At 41.5% G+C, this 21,385-nt stretch overlaps 1 protein-coding gene and 1 long non-coding RNA gene across 4 annotated transcripts in view; both read left to right on the top strand.

The window, feature by feature from the left end:
• The window catches only part of LOC119176568 (palmitoyltransferase ZDHHC3), a 32,215-nt gene extending 26,711 nt beyond the window's left edge, over nt 1-5,504 (top strand). For all 3 annotated transcript variants that reach the window (XM_037427927.2, XM_037427928.2, XM_075877887.1), the window contains exon 6: nt 350-5,504. In XM_037427927.2, the coding sequence (XP_037283824.1) occupies nt 350-508 (159 nt within the window). In that variant the 3' untranslated portion in view covers nt 509-5,504. The remainder of the gene's footprint in view (nt 1-349) is intronic.
• Nucleotides 5,505-13,662: 8,158 nt separating this feature from the next.
• LOC119176571 (uncharacterized) lies at nt 13,663-20,997 on the top strand. The gene is made up of 2 exons (XR_012887030.1): nt 13,663-20,024; nt 20,708-20,997. It is a non-coding gene; the product is annotated as an uncharacterized LOC119176571 (long non-coding RNA).
• Nucleotides 20,998-21,385: the final 388 nt, after the last annotated feature.

Here is a 21,385-nt window from a genome sequence, read left to right on the forward strand (position 1 = left end):
TATGGCAGTAGCGATGCTGCGAAAGATAGTGAGAATCGTAAAGTGGCATGCTGTAGGTTACTGGCCTCTAAGTGACATGGAATTACCGATGACACTGACAAAATTTATGCTGCACCAGGCAGAACTTTTCGTTTTCGTTGAAATTGTGGTGGTGGTATGATTACATGCATGACACTTCTGTCGTGTGACTATCCTGTATGGGATGGCGACTGGAAGTTCCCCTTTCGCACTATTTGGAGTATGGAAATGCACTGAAAAAAGATTGGGGGATTGCTGCTGGTGCACATTTGCTAATTGTCAAGCTGCATGCATACACTCCATGTAACACAAATTTCATTTCTTTGTGCAGGGCATAGAACAGCTGAAGAAGGAAGTGGCCAGATGGCAGAAACGCTCTCCATGGAGGAGCATGCGGGCTGTCTTTGGGCGCTTCTCTCTCTCCTGGTTTTCACCGTTCACATCGGCTGTAGATGCACCCCTTCTCCCAGGTTACCTGTATGCGGTTTAGCACTATTTTCAGAGATGATGCAAATGAAAGCATGATGAATGTTGCACATCTCCCTCACGAACCAAGTTCTCCTATTCGAGCTTAGGTCATACCTAGTGTTTGCAAGACGTGCATCTAAGTCTTTTGTGGAAGAAACTTGACACAGTACTACAGCAAGCCATTCATTGTGAAAGCTTTTTTAATTGGAAACAAAAGTCTATATGAAGATACTGCGAGCCCCATCAGGTTCTGCTTCTGGAAGGCACTGGCACAGCACTACAAGTTGGCCTGCCTGTTTCTTTTTCTCTGTGAACGAAACGTTTGTGGTTGAGCAAAGACTGAAGAGGGTCAAAATACAAGTGTGCATTTTAAAGAGCGAAGCGACAGAGGCAATGTTTGTGTGCCCGCTTCTACTATGGTACACTATTGGAGGTTTGTATAGTGTGCGTATATTAGCATATGAACTGCTAGACTTCCAAGCTGTGAAACAGTGATACACTTGAGGTTAGTCTTTTTATTTCAATATTTTTTACTGTACCACTTGATTGTTAAGCCGATTGTTCAAGCTTAGGATGGCACTCCCAGAAGTCACATTTTGGAATACTGTCATTTCCACGAGATTATGCATGAGTTGTACTGGTTGCGTTGGTGTTGGTCACAGCATTCCTGGCACTATGTCGAGTTCACTGTCTTATCACAGTGCCAAAACACTGTCACCTGTATATGCCAGAATATGTAGTGCTATCTGCCCAAAATCTCTTGGAAAAATCTGCAAAAGTGAGTACCAGAGAATACCATCCGTGAACAGTCTTTATACTTTTAAGCAGTAGGTCTTAATATCAACGAAGGGGTGTAGTCAGTGTTTGAAGTGGCATAAGAACAAATATTGTGATAGTTTGAGAGCACTATTCATGATGTTGACTTAAAACTACCATTTTGGAAAACATATTGTTATGAAAAGGGCCCACGGTCTCTTGAGTAGCATGTCGCAAGGGCCAATGCCGGACAGGGACCATCCAGGCAGAGGCAAGGCAAAAGGCAGCCAGAAAAAAGAAAGCGTTTATATTTACAACATATGTACAAAACGTGGATGAGGAAGCCGCCGATGCTAGATGCGTCGGCCTTTCATAGGCGCCGAGATGCTCGAGGAGGAGGGTGCACCACCACCCTTCAGACGTGTCCAGCGTCTTTGTCGGGCGCACCCAGTGTCTCCGACAGACACGTCTGGTGCCTCTTGGAGGAAGACCAGCATGGGGGCGAGAGCACCGCACAACACGAGACGTGTTCCACACGTTCCTGCGGGCCAGTCGTGTGGCACCTTCCAGGTAGTCTGGCTCCGGGTACTGCCTTTGGGAGCCTTTCAGCGAGCAGGCCGCAGCACGCTCGTTACAGCTTCTCCGCTGGGGCAACCTTGACCCGATGGACAAGGGTCCCCAGCCACTGCCGGAGGGTCATTCTGCGGAAATCCAAAGTATCCGCTTGCAGAGATGCCCGGAACAGCTGTTGGCGCGCAGCGTTGGCCCCGGCTCACCCGTCGTCCTGGACTCAGTGCTGGCCTTCGGGCTCGCCCTCTGCCAGAGCGCTATCACAGGGATACGTGCAAGCACCAGACCCCCTAAGACAATTGCCACCACTGCCACCAGTTGTTACGAAGAGGCAACTCACGGCCTCCTGGGTAGCGTTTCATGAGGGCCAGCGCCGGGCCATGAGCATCCAGGCAGGGGCAAGGCAAGAGGCAGCCAGAAGGAAACAGAAAGTTTATATTTACAATGTGTGTACAAAACATGGACGAGGAAGCTGGCTATGCTAGATGCGCCGGCCTTTTATAGGGGCTGAGACGCTTGAGGAGGAGGGTGCACCACCGCCGTTGAGACGCGTTCAGCGTCTCTGTCGGACGCGCCCAATTTCTCCGACGGACGCATCTGCAAGAGAACCGCACAACGCGAAATGCATTCCACGCGTTTCTGCAGGCCAGTCTTGCAGCACCTTCCAAGTAGTCTGGCTTCGGGTACTGCCTCTGGGAGTCTTTCAGCCAGCGGGCTGCACATGATCGTAATAATACTCTACTGAACAGGAGTTTTTTTTTCATGTTCATTGAGTTCCAAGTTTGGGAAAGTTGGCATTATTCGTGAAGCTCATTGTCAAATACCACTTTTATGGAAGGCAGAAATTATGCAGCGATTTGAAATATTCATGGGGGATATAGTTGTGCAAAATGCAGTAATTGTGGCATGCGTAGTGGAATGACTTTTGAACTTTGTTTTAAACTTGCCTCTAGGCAACCATTGATATCTATTCAGTTGCTTGTGTTGGCTTTTATTGCATTGAACGCTTGTATGGCATTGTTTATATGAAGTAATGTTGCATCTAAGCTTTGGAAGGCCAGAGTAGCAGCATAAAAACGCACAAAGTGTCTTTGGAGATCTACTTTTTAACTTGAAAGTTATGCAGAAATTATGCAGCGATTTGAAATATTCATGGGGGATATAGTTCTGCAAAATGCAGTAAATGTGGCATGCGTAGTGGAATGACTTTGGAACTTTGTTTTAAACTTGCCTCTAGGCAACCATTCATATCTGTTCAGTTGCTTGTGTTGGCTTTTATTGCATTGAATGCTTGTATGGCATTGTTTATAAGAAGTAATGCTGCACCAAAGCTTTGGAAGGCCAGAGTAGCAGCATAAAAACGCACAAAGTGTCTTTGGAGATCTACTTTTTAACTTGAAAGTGCAAATTGTTGAAAGGTATTATATGTAAATGCAAAGAAACATATACACCAAACTCTTAGGCTCTAAAGTCTCTATTTTGTAGACCTGTGCATCTGTAGTGATACTCTGTGTAATGTATTGAAACATTGTCAGAATGCATGAAATCACAAATGAAGTATTGTAATTTGAACACAATTTGTGCTATAAAATTGATAGTTTTCCATGTATATAAGGTTGTCATTTGAATGTTGTGTGATGTTTATTTGCTTTGTGCCCTTACTGTGAAAATATTCTAACATTGTTGTACAAGAACGCACTGTGGGGTATGTTCGAAAACTGCATTATTTATTTTTCAAAGTTTGGTCGCTACGTAGTAACAACTATAAGGGCACTATACTCACTTGAATCTCTAGCTTAAAATTTTTTTTTCACTTCTGTAGGCATTGGAACACACCATCATTTATGCCTGTTATGGCACTTTCTCAAATTTCTCTAGAGAACTTGCTTGACATGCTTGAGAGTGCTTCCTTAAAAGCCGTTTTAAGAATTGGCTGAAGTTGTATTAAACAGTCTTGTGCTAACTGGAAAAAAATAAAGCAGTATGATCAGGATAAATCTTGCCTGATCTAAGCCCTAACCATTCTGCTTTGCTGTATCTGCATGTCGGTAGGGCATATAGCATTTGTTGAGGGTTATAGACATTCTGAATGTGTGAGTCTGTGTTAACTGTTTAAAACTAATGAAGAAGAGAAACTTGAAAATAGAGTTCTTTGTTGTTTTTTGTTGGTGAATAAGCATTTCCATGTCACTGCCTGGCATTGTTGGTTTGCTTTTATGGGGTTCCGGCTTTCTTTTTAGCCATTTTTGCTTGTCTGACAAAATTTAGACCTTGTGATCCTTTTGTTGGTTGTGAATGGGCTATGAACTTGCTTATGTATTGTAATGGTTACGTGATTACAATATGAGAAGGGTAGGAAGGCACTGTATTTAACTGGTACTATGTGATTTTTATGTTTTGTCAGCTAGCTGAGTTGCACCACTGCAGGATTTCTGATTCTTGGTTGTAAAGACGTAATAATTACCTCAACCCCCCCGCCCCCCACCCCGCTGCCCTCTTATATGCACTTGTACTTGGCCTGAGAGGGCTGTTGCTGTTTTTGTAAATAGTGTCACAATATTGACAGTTACGTTCACCCTAAAAAATAAACAGGCGTGCTTTTACATGCAAAAATTCAATAATAGGGCTCAAAGTTAGAGATAGAGAGGTGCCGTACTTTTGCATATATACATGCATATGCTGTGTCCTAGTAATGGTCATGTGATCTTATTGCAGCGTGACTTGAGTCGGAATTTGTGACATGTCGAAGGACAGTTTTGAGAAATGCCCTTAGCATCAACCATACACTACATTCATTTAAACTGTTTGCACTTGGTTTTCAGCTACGTTCTTACCCAGAATGTTTAAAATTTGCTCTGCGTTCCATGAAAACTTGTGGATTATCTCGGTTGTCCTGCTTTTTTTTTATAATCCTTCCATTCATTAAACAGACATTCTTCACTTGGTGAGCCAGTTGACTGCTGGTAAAAATGCATAATATTGTGTAAAATTCTAGGCACTTCACTTGCAAAATGTCAGAGGCTTGTCATAAATCCATTGAACTAATGCATCCTGATGTACGCTACTTTCTGTCTTCTATGCACTGCAGTGTATACTTAAAATATTTCAATTGCAACAAAGTGGGAAATTGTTCAAGAGCTATTGGTGGCACTGGCATATGTACGCCATAATGTTGAACACGTGGAGCCCATGTAAAAAACAGAAATAGTATATGTTTTCGGTTTCTTACACTTCTTGGCTACTTCGACTAGTGCATGATATGCACATTACATGTGTGGGCTTGCTTTACACAGCTTTAAAAAAGGTCAGTACGTATCGATCTTTATCCAGTTTTAATATGAGGTTGGACGCAGTATGATTTCATGCGCCAAAGTGCAGTTTGAAACCTTAAGTTTTATAGCGAAATTGTTGTGTGGCCCTACTAAAGAAATTTAGAAATGGTAGTTGCGACTGGTGCATAAAACATCCACTGAAATTTTCGCTTCTTGTCTTTCTAGAAGGCTGACACTAGGAATATCTTGGGAGAAAAAAAAAAAGTGTCCGTGAAGTGAGTAACCATGTGGGCTACTCTCAACAATTTATTTCATTGTCAGAGAATAAAAAACAGCGTGTTTCTTCGTGGCCAAGACATGATAAACGTTTTGATACCATGTATCATAACCTTCATTTCCAATAAAAGCAAGCTGAACATATTTCGATTATTTTTGCACCACCCTTCAACATGTTTCAATTTTTTCCAGAATTTAGTCATTTTTATTAACTCTATGCATCAGTCTGTTAAAAATATTGGGCACACAAATGCTTTTTAAAATGTCCTGTACAAGGTTTTGTCATTGCAAATGAAAAACCGCTGCATGTAGATTATGCAGTGACTGCATGCCTACAAGGTAGGACACATTCATGCACCACGAGAACAGCCAGGGACTCAAAAGTAAGCTTGTATGCCCTTATAGTAGCCAATATGCTACGCAGTACGGGATGGTCATCGCAGCTGTCAAGCCACAGCTGCTTTCGTTAGCGGTAAATGGTCAACACAGCACATCAGCCAATGGGGCAGAACCGCTACTAAAATTTGCACCACTTAAGAAAAAAAAAAAGTAAAATACACACGTACATGTGCACACACACACACACATGCACTGAATATTATAAAAGTGGGATGGCACTTGTGACTCAAATTATGGACCTATAGCTTCAATGCAGCGAACTGAAAGGGACAAATATTGCTTCTGGATGCTAGTCAAAGCAATGGAATGTGCTTGTGTTTTAGGGACGTTTATTACCTCCTCACACCATCACTTCACAATGCTTTTTTTTTTTTTGCTTCTGTCTTTGTTATCACTGGACACTTTTCAAATATTTTTGCAGAAGAATGCTCCATGGGACAGTGCAGGATGAGTGGCCCTTTAAATAGTAATCTGTGTAGTTTGTCTCACCTAAGCAACTAGATTGAAGGTCTTGTGATTTTATGAATGGGAGCCTTTTGAATGTAGTCATTTTTTCAAAGATAATTTCAAGTATTTCTTGTTCTGAATGATATTATGTAACAGTCATTTGTATATTTTTGCTGTTTTATTGCAAAAAAGTTTTCAGTGAGAATGTTGAACAATTTAAAAGAAAGTACCACATAGAACTTTGTAAAAATTGCTGTTACTCAATACGAGCATTCTCGTATATTGAAGACAGCCTTCAGAACGAAGGAATAAACTGTTCTTATTGAATCTTATAAATGCTATTCAGACGGCAAGTAAATACGCATCAAGACACAAGTGAAACTAGTGAATGGTTTAGTCTATCAAACACGAAATGAATCCCAACTCAGGTGCCATTAGCAAGTCTCAACTATCACTAGTAGAAGTAAAAATGATTGAACTTCGTGTTATTGAAGTCATATTTAATGGACTAATTATTATTTGCAGGGAAGTTTTTAGGGAACAATATCTCGTAATTAGCCAGTTTACTGCTTTTTGACAGACACAATGACTATGTCTTAATGTAATAACAAGAGTCTCAAATTGTAATTAATCACCTTTAGTTGTTCCACGACTAATGGCATCTTAAATGAAACGTAAAAATGAAATGTTGCTGATGAATCTTATGATAATGTTACTTTTTTTTTTAAGTAATCTAAATTTGAAAGCAGCTTCACTAGGTATTTTATTATATTTATTATAACCTGATGTAATTTAAAAATGATCTTGACCATTGAGTCCCCAAACAACACTAGCATCTCTGAAGATTGCTAGAAAGTTTTCCAAATGTTGTGTAGCAGCACTGTGTGTTTGCATGTGGCCATGTGTTGTTGCGTTGTATATTATTCAGTATTGAATTTCTTTGCTGCAGCAGCATCTGGCCAAAATTCGGCTCTACTTAGTAGATGATGATGCACTGTGCTTTCATATGTAACGTTTCAAAAATGTGGGTGATACTATTCGGTACTGCCACAAATGTTCTGGCTGGTAAAATGCAAGATTTGTAAACACTGAACCAGAGCATAGCAGATGCAAGGTTCCTTACATTCAAATCGCTATCTAAATATGCAAAAGGGAATTAGTAAGTATACATATTTTTCGGAACGGCAACCTTTACTGTGCATGCTTATTGCGAACACTTTTTTTTTTTTGCACCATCATTGATGTATGTGACAACTTTTGTCACGCTAGATGCACTTTGTTGTGATCTTTGTTGTGCTCCTAATGGTAGTCTTCGACGTGGGAGACTGTGATTTATTTGGTGGTTTCTACACATAGTGATGCTCATCTTTATTTTGTGTAGAAAGTGTTTTGGAACTGGGAGAATTGTGTACTGCAACACTGACTGGGCTGGGCAGGATAATGGCAATGATGTAAGTAAAAGAAAAATTAAGGACAACCAAAAGCTGTTTTGTGTTTCTCCCTCTGCCTATACATAAGAATATGGCACTGTGTGGGGAGAAGCGTAGTATGATTGCATCACATGGGCCATAGAAAGCAAATAGTAAATCTTGCAGCTTGGTGAGTTGGTTCACATTTTAACGTAAACTGGTGTGTGCAAATAAAAACAAGGGGACAGAAAATATAGAACAGGGACAGGCATAAACCAGTCCTTTCCTTAGACAAAACGAAAGATATCTTAATTGGCAAGTAGTCGTGACTATGTCGCTCACCAAGAAGTTGAAGGGTGATGACGAAGGAGTGGACGAAACATTGCAGAAAGGGCTCGTTGTAGTAGAAATGTGGTTCTTCCTTGTCAACCTTCAACCTTTTGGGGAGCCACATATTCATAACTACTCGCCGATCAAGATAGCTTTCGTTCTGTCTAAGGAAAGGAGTGGTTTGCGCCTGTCCCTGTCCCATCTTTTCTGTGTCCTTGTCTTTATTTGTGCACACCAGTTTACCTTGAAAGCAAATAGTTACTTTTCATAATGCATCGTGAGGTTACAGACATTAACAGCTGCTGACTTGCCTTAAAAAATGAAATTTCAATTCTTAGAAGTTCTCCTGCATGATTGGTGAAAAATTACTTTCAGCAAAGAGCAGATGCTACTGTGAACACTTCAGCCAAATGTTGTAGTCAAGGAAAGTGTTTACTAGCGGAGCACGAAGCTGCCACTTTCTGAAGTGCCCTCTCGCTCATACAAAGTGGGAACGAGCCTTATAGGATGAGGTTGAGCCAGAGGCCTGTAGTAACTCTGTTCAGAGTTTGTGGTGGCTACTGTATGGCGTCATAAAGCAGATTGCTGCTATCGGCTGATAGCTTATGTAGATTAAAAGTGGCGTGCTTGCCATGGGGTGCCTTCATGTGCTAGCGCCGTACTGACTGTATAGCGCGCTAAAGTTTCACAGCAACGCTGTTGCTCACTGTATTCACACAGAGCTATAGAAATCGTGCTTCATGGTCTGCTCTCAAGGTCAGGATAGATATGAGCATAATCGAATGGAAATGATTGGCCAAGGAGTTGTACTCTCCGCACAGACCTATCTTGCATCTATTGGACTAACAATAGCAGCAGAAAAGTTGATTCATGCTGTTGCCAGGTGTGCGAATATGAGAAACAAGGATGAAAATATTACTTCCTGATGCATCAATTAAGCTAGCTAAGTATATTAGATTTCTTGGAGTTGTACTGGACTCCAGTATGAATTGACCATTTGCGAGAAAGCTACGGCGCATGAGCAGAAACAGCGCCGGTAGTGTCTTCTACAGGCATTTTGTTTTTGGCTGAAAAACACAAGCCCGGCCGGCCGCCAGTCATACATTCGTGTGCCGTTGTTGAGCTGCCTTGCTTCCGTAGTTTGGGCAATTATGCCAGCACATGGCGCGAATTATTTTACTGAGAAAGGAGCGTGAAGTGCCAGACCGGATAGTTCATGTTTAGGTGCAAGCAAATGCCACGAAAACTTCCAGTGATGGCGTATGATTGAATGTGCCATTTTCATCCTTGTCATGAGTTTTCACTAATTTTTCATGCATCCAAACCGCTAAATGAGCCCTAACTTTGACAGATTTCTCTTCACGAGGCAATGTGCCGAAATGAGAGATGCTTGGATAACGGCTTGTGCAAATACAGATTTTTGGCGGAGGAGGAAAAAATCTTTATTGAAACAGAAGAGTTTGGCGCACGTGGCTCGCCGTGGGTGCCGAACTAAGATTTCTGGATCTTTTTAGTGTAGCACAAAGGCTCGCGTATATCAGCGCTTGTAACAGACCACCAAATACTTTTGTTAAAACATCAGGATGTGCTCTGTTGTATCCGGGTGATTAATTAGTGAAATAGAAACACTAACGTAATAATCACAGTAGTGGGAAATGCATCTACAGTTGCTTTATGTATAGCAAGAGAAACTCCTGTCATGTGAAGAAAGTGCAATGTTGCATATTAAGAAAGCGCACCGTTAATAATGTTGTGCTCACGAGCGCATTGGCGCATATTCATTTACGTCATGATTTGATACTTTGGTCATTTTGACTAGAAACGCTTATATTAGAGTGTACTACAAACGGTTCTAGTACTCTCTACCTATATATAGAAATCTCTGTGGGTAACACGGTCCCAGTGCATTCCAATGATGTGACCCATGCAGTAGACAAGAGGATGTCGGTGCTGTCACCTTGTGTGAACATTCTTCGAAGGATGGCAGGAACAAGCTTGGGGAATCGCCCAACATCAATGATAAGGTTACACTCAGCAGTAGTTGTCAATCGTGTGCTCTTGCAATTGCTTCTAATTTATCCAAGTGAGTCACAGTACTAACAGCTGGAAACACTTCATCGTATAGGCCTAAGAGTTGCTTTGTGTGTGCCGAAGTTTGCAGCGAGTGTAAAGGTGCTTCATAAAGCTCGTCTTCTGCTGTTTTTTCTTCTCGCCTCTCAATTGCTGTGTACACAGTTTTAGCAAACTGAGTCAAGTACAAGCACTGCTCAGTCGCCTTCGGCGACGTACGGAATCAAGAGCTTTCGTGGCCCTCAACACCCTTTGCCATCTTGGCATGGAATTCCCCAAACATAGACAATTTTGACAAGACACCTTGGTCACATGAGAATGTCCACTGTCAGGGGATGATTCCAAGGATGCACAACAAGCGCTCCACACCCACAGCAGAAGTACATTCTTCTGTACTTGGATACATTTAAAAAAAAGTATGCCGATCATTTGCAAGTTTTCAATGATGGATCGATCGACATAGAGCGCGGGGCAAGTGCTGCAGCATTTGTGATCCCGTCCCTAAAGGTGTCCTGGACAGTACGACTCGAGTGCATTGTTTCATCGACAGCATGTGAAAGCGTGGCAATGCAGGCAGCCCTGAAGAAACTTATGTTTTGTAGGGAGCAATAAGTTGTGCTGTTTTCGAGCCCGCTCTGCAGCGGCTAAAACGCGATACTTAAAGATTGCTGCAAATCCTTAAAGACTTGCACGGCATTGGTCTATAAAAACTTTCAATGGATTCTATCACATGTGGGTATAGCAGGTAATGAGGCGGCTCACAGACTTGCCCAGAGAGCTTTGGAACTTACTCCAATGAAGAAGGCTCCCAGAGACAATCAGCGTTCTTTACGAGAAGCTGTCGACAAGCATTTCCACTCGCTATGGCTGACGCCTCACCAGCCATGTGTGACAAAAGGGCTATCAAGGAAAGAGGTCTGCCTGCTTCATTGCATCAGAATGGGGTGAGCGCGTACACCAGCATGGCTCACCAAGATCAGACTGCACGACACCATTGTGCTTGACTTGCAAGGAAAGACGTGATATAGAACACTACTTGTTTAAGTGTCGTGAGCTTAAGAAAGAATGGCAATGTTGATTTGAGCAACTGCAACATTTAAAGGGCCACTCACCTTGTTTAACTATTTTGAGCTGACAAGCGCAATGAGTAGATGAGACGTTCATGATCACGTCTGCCAAAATTTGCAATGCTCCGCGTCGCAGAAATGGGTAAAATTTCAAGATAAACGCTGCTCCCCCTTTCTTTTGCAGGCACGTGCCCAGAGAATGAGGGAATGACGTGCACATATGAATGGCCCTACATACACGACAATACAGCGACGTTGGTCTGCTACGTAGACGACTATGCTCCGACGTTGCCAACAGTGGCACGTGACATGACGAAAATTATTTAACACGACATGCGTAGTTTATGTATTTGTTGCTTGAAGAGATTAATAAATCTTTAGATAAATAATGAGGTGCAATAAGGGAATGTGAGCGTTCTTTTTTTCATTTTTTCTCCTCGAATTGTAACTAGATGCGGGGCTAATGTGTCGCCGTTTCGCATGTGTTCGTGTCCCCGGGATTCCGCGTTCAGCACATCGAGCAGGCGACAGCCGTGGAACGCTCCTACGCATTTCCGTACTTATTGTGCTCATCTGTTCTACCGTAAGCCAGCGTTTCCAAGCCATCCCGCAAATACAGGCAGTAGACCTCAAAACAACGCTGGTTGAAAAAAAAAAAAAAACGCTCGCGTGCACGGGGGTTGGGCGTGTTCGAACACATCATGCGCATGTGACTTCTTGGTCGGATGCCGGAAGAGGGTAGAGAAGAGATTTGGCTTGCAAAGGCTACGCGGATGAGCGGCAAGGGTTTCGAGCTCGCCTCCCCTCATTCTTGTTTTGTGTCGCTTCAAAAAAAACAGTTTTCTCAGCTCGTAATAAACCCATTCAAAGTATTTTTGTGGCAAAATGTTCCTTATCGAATAACCAACAACTTCTATATTGGCTGCGGCGGCTGCATTTCCGATGGAGGCGGAAATGTTGTAGGCCCGTGTGCTCAGATTTGGGCGCACGTTAAAGAACCCCAGGTGGTTGAAATTTCCGGAGCCCTCCACTACGGCGTCTCTCATAATCATATGGTGGTTTTGGGACGTTAAACCCCACAAATCAATCAATCAACAACTTCTATTGTCTAACTTAAATTTGGTCTGGGGCCTGGTGATTGGCCCTTCAAGCTCGTCACGTGACAGGGTAACTAATATTGTGTTTCCGCGTGGTCACTGGATCTTCAGAAAGCAAGTGTCGCGACTTCTATTAGTAGGTTTTGAATGCTACAGACCTTGCATGCGACTGGTGATGAGTTTCAATTATGTTGGAGTGTGGTGCAGTGAGATAGGGGTTCAGACACACTACTGCATATGGAATAGCAGAGAGACCGCTGGCTTAGGCAGAGTTATGTTGCACCATGTGTGACTTTTAAAAGCCTGCCCGTGCTTAGTTAAAAGAAAACAAATGAACAAAAGAACATTATAGTTACAATTATCAAAGAGGAAACCGAGCAGGGCAATTGCCTGCAAATTATGCAAGACTAGATCCACCAGCTACTTACAACATCTAAATCCTAATGCGCTGACATAGCGTCTTTGCACCTTGGTCATTCTCCCCCTCCCCCACAGCCTCTGTATAACTTATCAGCTAGGGTGAAATCTGAGAGAGATTAAAGCGTGTGACTATAACTGCTCATTCTAGGCTGATTTGAAAAATTTGTGTGGCCATCGATTGATTTAGTGGTACTCGGTAGTTCGAGTACTTGGAAAAGTGACTCAGGAGGCCGTTAATGTTGTCACGCAGTCTAGACATGAACGAAGGGAGAAGACTGTATGTCTAAGATGAAACTTTATTTTAAGCGTGGGAAATTGAGCAAGTTGGTACGACATAACTGAATATACTTGTTTATTTGGCCGATCTTGTGGCTGGTAGTTAGAAGCTCGGGTTACAGCGATACACACTGGCAGTGATACCGGCCAACAGAGAGTCGGCTATGCCACCTAGAAGATTATCAGGCCTGCTCACTACCGCCATTACTTCACTCGTTTTGCTTGAGTGAGCGTGTGTACGGGAGGCTGTGAATCCATTGCCACCATCATCTCCCGTTAAAATATAAAGTGGTGGCGGCGAGTTTTACATCCTTAACAGCTTTATTCTGCCTTTTCAGTCAAGAGAGGTGCTGTTTCAAATAATTTATTGCGCTTGAAAGCATTTGGAGATTCCCCTGTGAGCCATTTATAACGCGAAAAAGTCAAAAGTAGCACGCTATCGAATGCGTGGTCGATATATAAGAGCAAAGTTTGATGGACCAACAAAGTGACGAAATAAATAAGCTAGATTTTATTCATTATTTACACACACACACACACACACACACACACACACACACACACACACACACACACACACACACACACACACACACACACACACACACACACACACACACACACACACACACACACACACACACACACACACACACACACACACACACACACACACACACACACACACACACACACACACACACACACACACACACACACACACACACACACACACACACACACACACACACACACACACACACACACACACACACACACACACACACACACACACACACACACACACACACACACACACACACACACACACACACACACTATATATATATATATATAGCATGGAGGGAAACTGTAAATTCCTACTCATTTTCAAAGTTTCTGCAGTTTTATTTGCACTCTTTCGAACATCCGTCTTCATAAACACGTAATTATTAAGGAGAGTGTGTGCTGCTACCACAAGTATGTTATTGATTACCCTTGACCATTGCAAGAGAAAACAAAATCTTTCATTTCACAAAAATCTTTTGTGTCCAACACAAGAGGCGGCATTTCCTCTTTTGCTCAGGCCCCTCTCACAGTGGCGTTTAGTCGGTCATACTGGTGTGCGACCGATGGCGATGTTGTGAACCGTGCTTGTATGTCGTCACTTCGAGGATTTGCGTGCTTTAGAGGTGCGGCACTGTGTAGAAACCACCGTCGCAGTAAAACTCGATCCAGAAGCAGTTCAATTGGTTTTATTGCATGTGGTGGCTGCCAACGCCATTCCAACAAACGTGGGTGTCCGCTTTTACTGCTCATTTTCAATGCACAGCGTTTTGTCGCTTGTCTCCGCAGCAAGTGCTGCGCAATGGTGAAATAGACCGGACAACAGTTGACATCTGATGCTCGTCCTCAAAAGGTACAAACGTCCTCGTCCACTTGGCAGCATCCTGATAATGTTCTCTAAACATCAATTGCAAGATTATCCTTAAATTATTCTCATGCAAACAGGTTTAGGACATCAACCAGCTTGGCTGTTCATCAAAGGAAAATAAGGATTTGTGCAATGAACGCCATATGACTGTAGATTCATTATAAAAGACATTGCCGAGGCACACATTTTGCCTTATTTCGAATGAATACATATGTTAATCGTTGACGTGACTATGGTATGCAATGCTTAGGGTTAATAATTAATGATGTGTGAGGCGCTTATACTATGTCAGGTGGGCAGCCACAAAGGTCTTTGTTAGTCAGCATTAATGATTAACTCGGTGTGGACTCCTGAAGAGTTCTGGCTTGCCTCCGTTTACACCAGAAGTCTTCGTGGACAGAATTGGCGACTTCCTTCCATGGTGAAAATTAAAGTCACATGGCTGGGCTGGCGGTTATTGCTACTTCATAACAATTTATTTATTTATTTACAGGTTACTGCTAGCCTGGGTGCCAGGCTTTGAGCAGGTGTGGGCGATACAAAAGAAGAAAACAGGATAACATACAAGCATAACAATACACTTCTAAGGGTACACTTTGAACCGGAAAAAAAACCGGAACCGGAATATACTGTACAAGTGCTATCGGTAGGATAACAACTACTATTGAAGACTAAATCATGCCGAATTCAACAGGGCACGAAGAAAGGATGAGACATCAGAACATTGCACAACATTAGCAGGTAACAGATTCCACTCATGGCACGTACGGGGAAAAAAGGAATTTTTGAAGACGTTTGTTTTACACCAAAATTCAGCGACTTTTATTGGGTGATTGGATCGTGTTGGGCGGCAAATGCTCGGCTGGATGTATGCTTCCTTGTCAATTTGAAGTCTATCGTTATACATCAAATAAAAAAATTTTAGCCGATCATGATAATGTCTTACCGCAAGGCTTTCCAAACCGGCCCTGCGGAGAAGACTCGTAGGAGATGTTTTCCAGCTGTATGAACTGTAAACAAATCGCGCGGCTTTTCTTTGTATGCTCTCAAGCTTATGCGTATTAACTAGAGTGTATGGGTCCCAGATAATTGAAGCATATTCTAATAGTGGTCTGATGTAAGTTTTGTAAGCTAGCAGTTTGGTATCCTGAGAAGGTTTCGGTAACATTCTCCTTAAGTATCCCAGTTTTCGCATTGCCTTTTTCTGAATGTACGTGACGTGCTCGTCCCATTTCAGATCGGATGTGATTAAAACTCCTAAATATTTGAAGCATGATACTTCAGCTAGACTATGATTGTTTATTTGGTACGTGTGCTTCAACGGGGCCTTTTTGCGTGTAATGGTCATTGAAACAGTTTTTTTGTAATAAAGAGTCATCTGCCACCTAGTACACCATGTTTGTATTTTTTCAAGTGACGCGTTTAAGACGGCCTGATCGTTATGGTTGCAGATTTCATTGTAAAGAACGCAGTCATCTGCGAAAAGTTTAATTTTTACCGGTATGTCATGTACAATATCGTTGATAAAAACGAGAAAGAAAAGTGGCCCGAGAACAGAGCCCTGTGGGACGCCCGAAAGTACTGGCGAGGCGACAGAACATGCGCCGTTAACGGCTACGCTCTGTTGCCTGTAGGAAAGGTATGATTTAATCCATGCCACTAAAGTTTCATTTTTCAAAATGGCCGTCAATTTACTCAGCAATTTTGAGTGCGACACACGGTCAAACGCCTTCTCAAAATCTAAGAATATGACGTCTACTTGCCCCCGTTTGTCCAGTGTTGCAGCGAAGTCGTGAACCGTTTCCAGAAGCTGAGTTACAGTGGACCGTCCCCGGCGGAAGCCATGCTGTCGGGCGTCCACAATGCAATTGCTCTCAAGATATTGTGAAATGTGCTTAAATATGATATGTTCGAGCGTTTTGACACATGTTGAGAGAATAGAAATCGGTCTGTATGACGATAAGTGAGAACGGTTTTCGTTACCTTTCGGTATTGGAGTGATTTTAGCATACACCCAATCCTCGGGAAGTTCAGAGCACTCGAGAGATTTGTTAAATAGTAAACACAAGTACTTCGCGCACCACTCAGCATATCTCACAAGAAAAGCGTTGGGTATGCCATCAACACTTGGGGACTTTTTAACATCTAGATGGAGCAGAAGGGAAAAGACACCTTCTTCATTGACACACACGTCACTGATAGGAGGCACTTCAATGAAAGAAGGAAATTGCGGGATGTTTCCATCGTCATCAGTAAACACTGAACAGAAATACCGGTTCAAAGCATCTGCAACATCTAGGCTGTCGTAAACAGGCTCATCGTCTACGTAAAGGCTGATAATAGTGTTCTTTTTCGGTACGAGATAACGCCAGAACTTGTCTGGAGACGAAATCATGAATTCTTTTAACGACACTTGCTGATAATGCTCTTTTTCTGTCTTAATTTTGTTTTTCAGTTGCATTCGCAAATCGTGCATACTATCAGAGGCAGCTATTGATGGGCGCTGCTTACATTGCTTTCTTTGCTTTTTTAGTTTTCGTCCCATGCGTACGATTTCTTTATTCATCCACGGATTATCCTGCCTCAGTACTTTCCTCCGAAAGGGTACAAATTTATTCATTGTGTCAAACACTACGCTTTTAAAGAAACCCCAGATGTGGTCAATCGAATATTCTTTTGATCCGTACATAGAAACAAATTCAGGAAACGAGCTGTCAAGCACATCAAGTATGTCTACATCACTAGCACGTGTGAAATCGGGTATTAGACGTTGTTCTTTTGTAGCTTGAAGCGGAGCGTTTAATTGCATAGTGAGGCAGGTGATTTTATGGTCCGATATACCTTGAAAAACCTCAACTTGGGGATTTCGTCGCATAATGCCGTTATTTACAAGGAACAGGTCTAAAACGGACTCAGCTTCATTTTGCACTCGGGTGGGTGTAGTAACCAGTTGTGTTAAACCATGAAGCACTACGCAGTCAACAAACGGCTCCGAACCAGCACTAAGGGCTTCAGGTACGTCGTTTTACCAGTCTACGGAAGGGAAATTGAAGTCACCCGCCAGGAGCATATTAGAGGGATGTTTGCCATAGAAGCACAAGAACTCGTTAAATATTTCGACAAACGTGTCGCAGCTAGGAGGGCGATAAAAGGCGCCAATAATGATGTGAAGTTCTTCAAATATTGCTTTAACGACGACACATTCTAGTCCATCCATATCGGGCAATCTGACTACACGTAAAGATTCTAAAAACAGAATAGCAACACCTCCCCCTCGAGAGCCTCTGTCCTTGCGGTATACCTTGAATCCGGGGGGTGTTATTTCAGAATCGCCAATATCACGGTGTAGCCAAGTTTCAGTTATTATCAAAATATGTGGTTTTTCGTGCGTCTTGTATTGCATCACCTTTCAACTTATCTCCCTGTGCGGGTAGTAGTGGCAGTTTACGAAGTGCGCGCCTTTGTGTTTGGTCTCTTTTCCTTTCTACATCAGCTTCACCATACACTGTAGCCTGAGCAACTGCTGTAGCTGAAGCGAGAGTGGCATGGGCTAAAAAAAATTGATCTTTCACAAATTTATAAACTGAATTCAAAATAAAAGTTTAATGACCTAATATAATTTACCAAGCCAAACGTAAAAGCGATAGTTTTTGCAAAAACTGACATTTTTCGAGTAGCACCTCCCCTTAGTGATATAGCGCAAGTTTTAACTGCAGTGCATATAATGATGGCGTAAAGTAATGAAATTTGATCAAAAATCAACTCGCTGCTGGTAAGGGCCAAAGCTACAATCATCAGATAATGCGTTCAATACTTTGCCAACTCAGCTATATACATATATCCAGATTAAAAGAGCAAGTTGAGGGGAGGTGCAATTCGAAAAAAAGAAAAGTTGCCTTAATCTGTAGCTTAGGTAAACGGAATTTTCATTATATATACATGCTTTTACGCCAATTTCAAATATGTAATTAGTTTTTTGGTAAGTTGCACCGTTTTTGTTATATGCTATGACTATGTGTAAAGTGTAACTTTTTTTGGACAAACTATTTACGGCACTAAGTTTCTATGGTTCTGAGCCATTAATAACTCATATTGCTCTACATTAAGTATATGATGCAAAAAACTATGAAAAAAGTGAGTGTAAGACATTTTAGTGGACAAAAAAAATTTAGTACGAAAAGTTTTTGAATCAGCCCTCACTAACAGTTAGGTTTGTTACAATTGTACTGGCGATACAGTTTAAAAAAATATGTGCACCCCTCACATTTTAAGGATTGTGTAGGTGAAATTTAATCTCAATTGGCTATCAGAAGTACCAAAAACATGATTTCTAAACTCAAGACGTTGCCCATAAGTGGATCATGAGAAAAACACATTTTAAAGTTGTAAGTGAAAGGTCGTCTATGCAGAAAATATATGTTATTTAAGATGATTTCCTCCGTCAAGAGAGCTTGGAAATCATGGTTATTTTGAGCATATGGCTGTAGTGAACTCCTTGTACGAAATGCAATGGCAAGCAGCCAGGCGACTATTTCTATGGGAATCTAATAAGATTTTTTTTTTAGTTTTAGTAGTCAGCTTGTGCTTTTGAAAAAGAATTTTAACCTACTTCGAGTTTAATTCATTAACAATTGTCAGTTTTTTGTCGAGAAAGAAGATACGCAAAACTTGTGAAAGCAAATAAAAACTAAAATACGTAATTTTGAAAAAAAACTTATGCAGAATAAGCTTTGGAACACCGACTGATGCTGTATGGTGCACAGTGCTAAACAGGAAAACACAGTGGGCTGGTATTGAAAAGAAGAAATGGTGACAGTCTATGAGCATGTTTTTTATAAGTGTAGATGAAAAAGCAACAACAAAAAGATAGACATCTGGTTGTTTTATATCAAACTATTAATAACATTAGGTTATGTTTTTCCAAGCCAGAAGCACTGCTGCCTTATATACGAGCATTTCAAGTATAGTATAGCGAAAGGGATGCATGCAGTTGAGAGGCAGCAAAGTGCATTCACAGAATGCACTCCGACTGCAACATACTCTTCTGGAAGCGACAATCAGCTTGCATCATTTATGTTTGGTAGACAGCACTTTGATTGAAGTGTGCTTCTTGTAGGTACACCAAACTTGCACACTTGACTCTGGTGTTACACTCGTTACATAGTACAAAGGACCTGCCATGTCATGACACAATGCATCATTTATTGAGACAATATCGAGATCAAATCGATTTTTTAAGTATTCACAAACAACAGTTTTTCAACAATGAAAACACTGCTCTTACTATGAGAGGATGCTATGAAAGCAAAAAAAGTGATGTACTTGACCTTTGCCTGCATAGAAAGATAATTGGTGCAAATTAATCTATATCTCACCTTTGCAATTGCCTATGCCATTGTTTCATGTCTTTACATGTTTCTTTGGTTTCCTTTTACAATTGTACAAAACCAGATCTGTTGTTTTAGAGATTTATAATATTGCTAATGTCTTTTTATAGTGACCACTTTTCAGTGAGCGAAACATGCTCTATGTGGCCAACTACATGTAGTACTACCAACAATGGAGGGTTATCTTTGTATTTTTTTCGTTAACAATACAAGTAACCTGATTTTGTGCTATTCTTATTAGGCTTCTTAAATTTAGCGCATAAACTGCTGCTGCCAGCCCCCACTGTCCAGAGCCACAATACTTACTGCTGTTCACCTTTTGTCAAAGTACGTACATATTTTTGCATATTATATTCTGGAATTTCACTTTTAAAAACTATAAGGAATCAAGCAGCATGGTGAAGGGCTTTATATTAATTTTTACCCCCTGGGGTAGTATGATATTTTTTACAATGTAAACACGTGGGCACAAAGGTACTGTGCCTGTTCACTGCTATGGTGTAGTGGTTACAGCGTTTGGCTGCTAACTTGAAGGTCGTGGGTGCGATCCTCGCAGTGGTAGTCCCATTCGGATGGACGTAAAACGCTAAAGACCCATGTGCGATGTTTGTACACCACCAAATGGTAAAAATTGCTTAGCCCTCCACTAAGGCATAGCTCATAATTATATTATGACATATGATTAATATTATTATAGTTGTTATACCTCGATGAAAATGTGGCTCCCTCAGCTCTCACTTAATTCCGCTGTCTCATGCTCAGTGCCAGAACACGTTAGCTGTCCGAGCCAGTGCACCATGTGGGAATATGTTGTTGTGTAGAGAACTTCAATTTCTCAATGTGTATGAGTGACAGCAAGCTTGCATTTTATTTTGCTAAGTTACGTTCAGTAATTTTTGCCGTCTCTGACAATTTTTTTGTGAATGGCATGTGTGTAGCTGGAAAATAGCATTTTATAAAGGCGTTTACTTTTTTTGCATTTGCCTAAAGGAAACCTCCTAATTTAACAGGTCACCTTCAAAGCAACACGAAGATGTCGGGGCAGCAGTTGAAGACATGGATGGGCACGACTGTACTGAATATAACAGTCCCTAGGAGCGTGTCATGTACTGTTTTGTTATATCACAGCTTCTCTCTTTTGTACTATCTGCCGAACTTGTCAATACATATTTCTTCAATGCTCTGTTCCAGTTTATATGTAAACCTAAACATGCTTATGTATGTATGCAATATCTAGTCACAGTGTGCAATGTACGTGTTTTCTGCTTTGTTCTTGAATAAAAAAAGAATGTATGCAACACCTTTGGCTCAGTGTTTCTCTACCACAAGAGGACGCTCAGCATTATATGTCGCCAAATGTCAACTTTCGTTTAATGCAAGTGTTGCGATATCAGATGTTCAAATCACGCATAAATTTTTCGATGCGTATAGGTGCTAATTGGATTAGTTTTTTTCACAAATGCACTTTGGTAAAAAAGTTTGTTTGAGTCTAATTTCAGTAATTTCAGTGCATGCCGAGAAAAACTAATGAAATTAGCATCTGAAAGCACAGGAAAGCGTATTCATGATTTCAACTTTTGAAATTGCAACTTCAGAGAGCAAAAAAAGAAATAAAGACTATAGCAGACTGCTTTTAGAAAACACCCTGAATAAACGACACCTCTTAATCTCTCTGTCATGTACACAGT

This window comes from Rhipicephalus microplus, chromosome X, assembly GCF_043290135.1.
Source record: "Rhipicephalus microplus isolate Deutch F79 chromosome X, USDA_Rmic, whole genome shotgun sequence".
Lineage (NCBI taxonomy): Eukaryota > Metazoa > Arthropoda > Arachnida > Ixodida > Ixodidae > Rhipicephalus > Rhipicephalus microplus.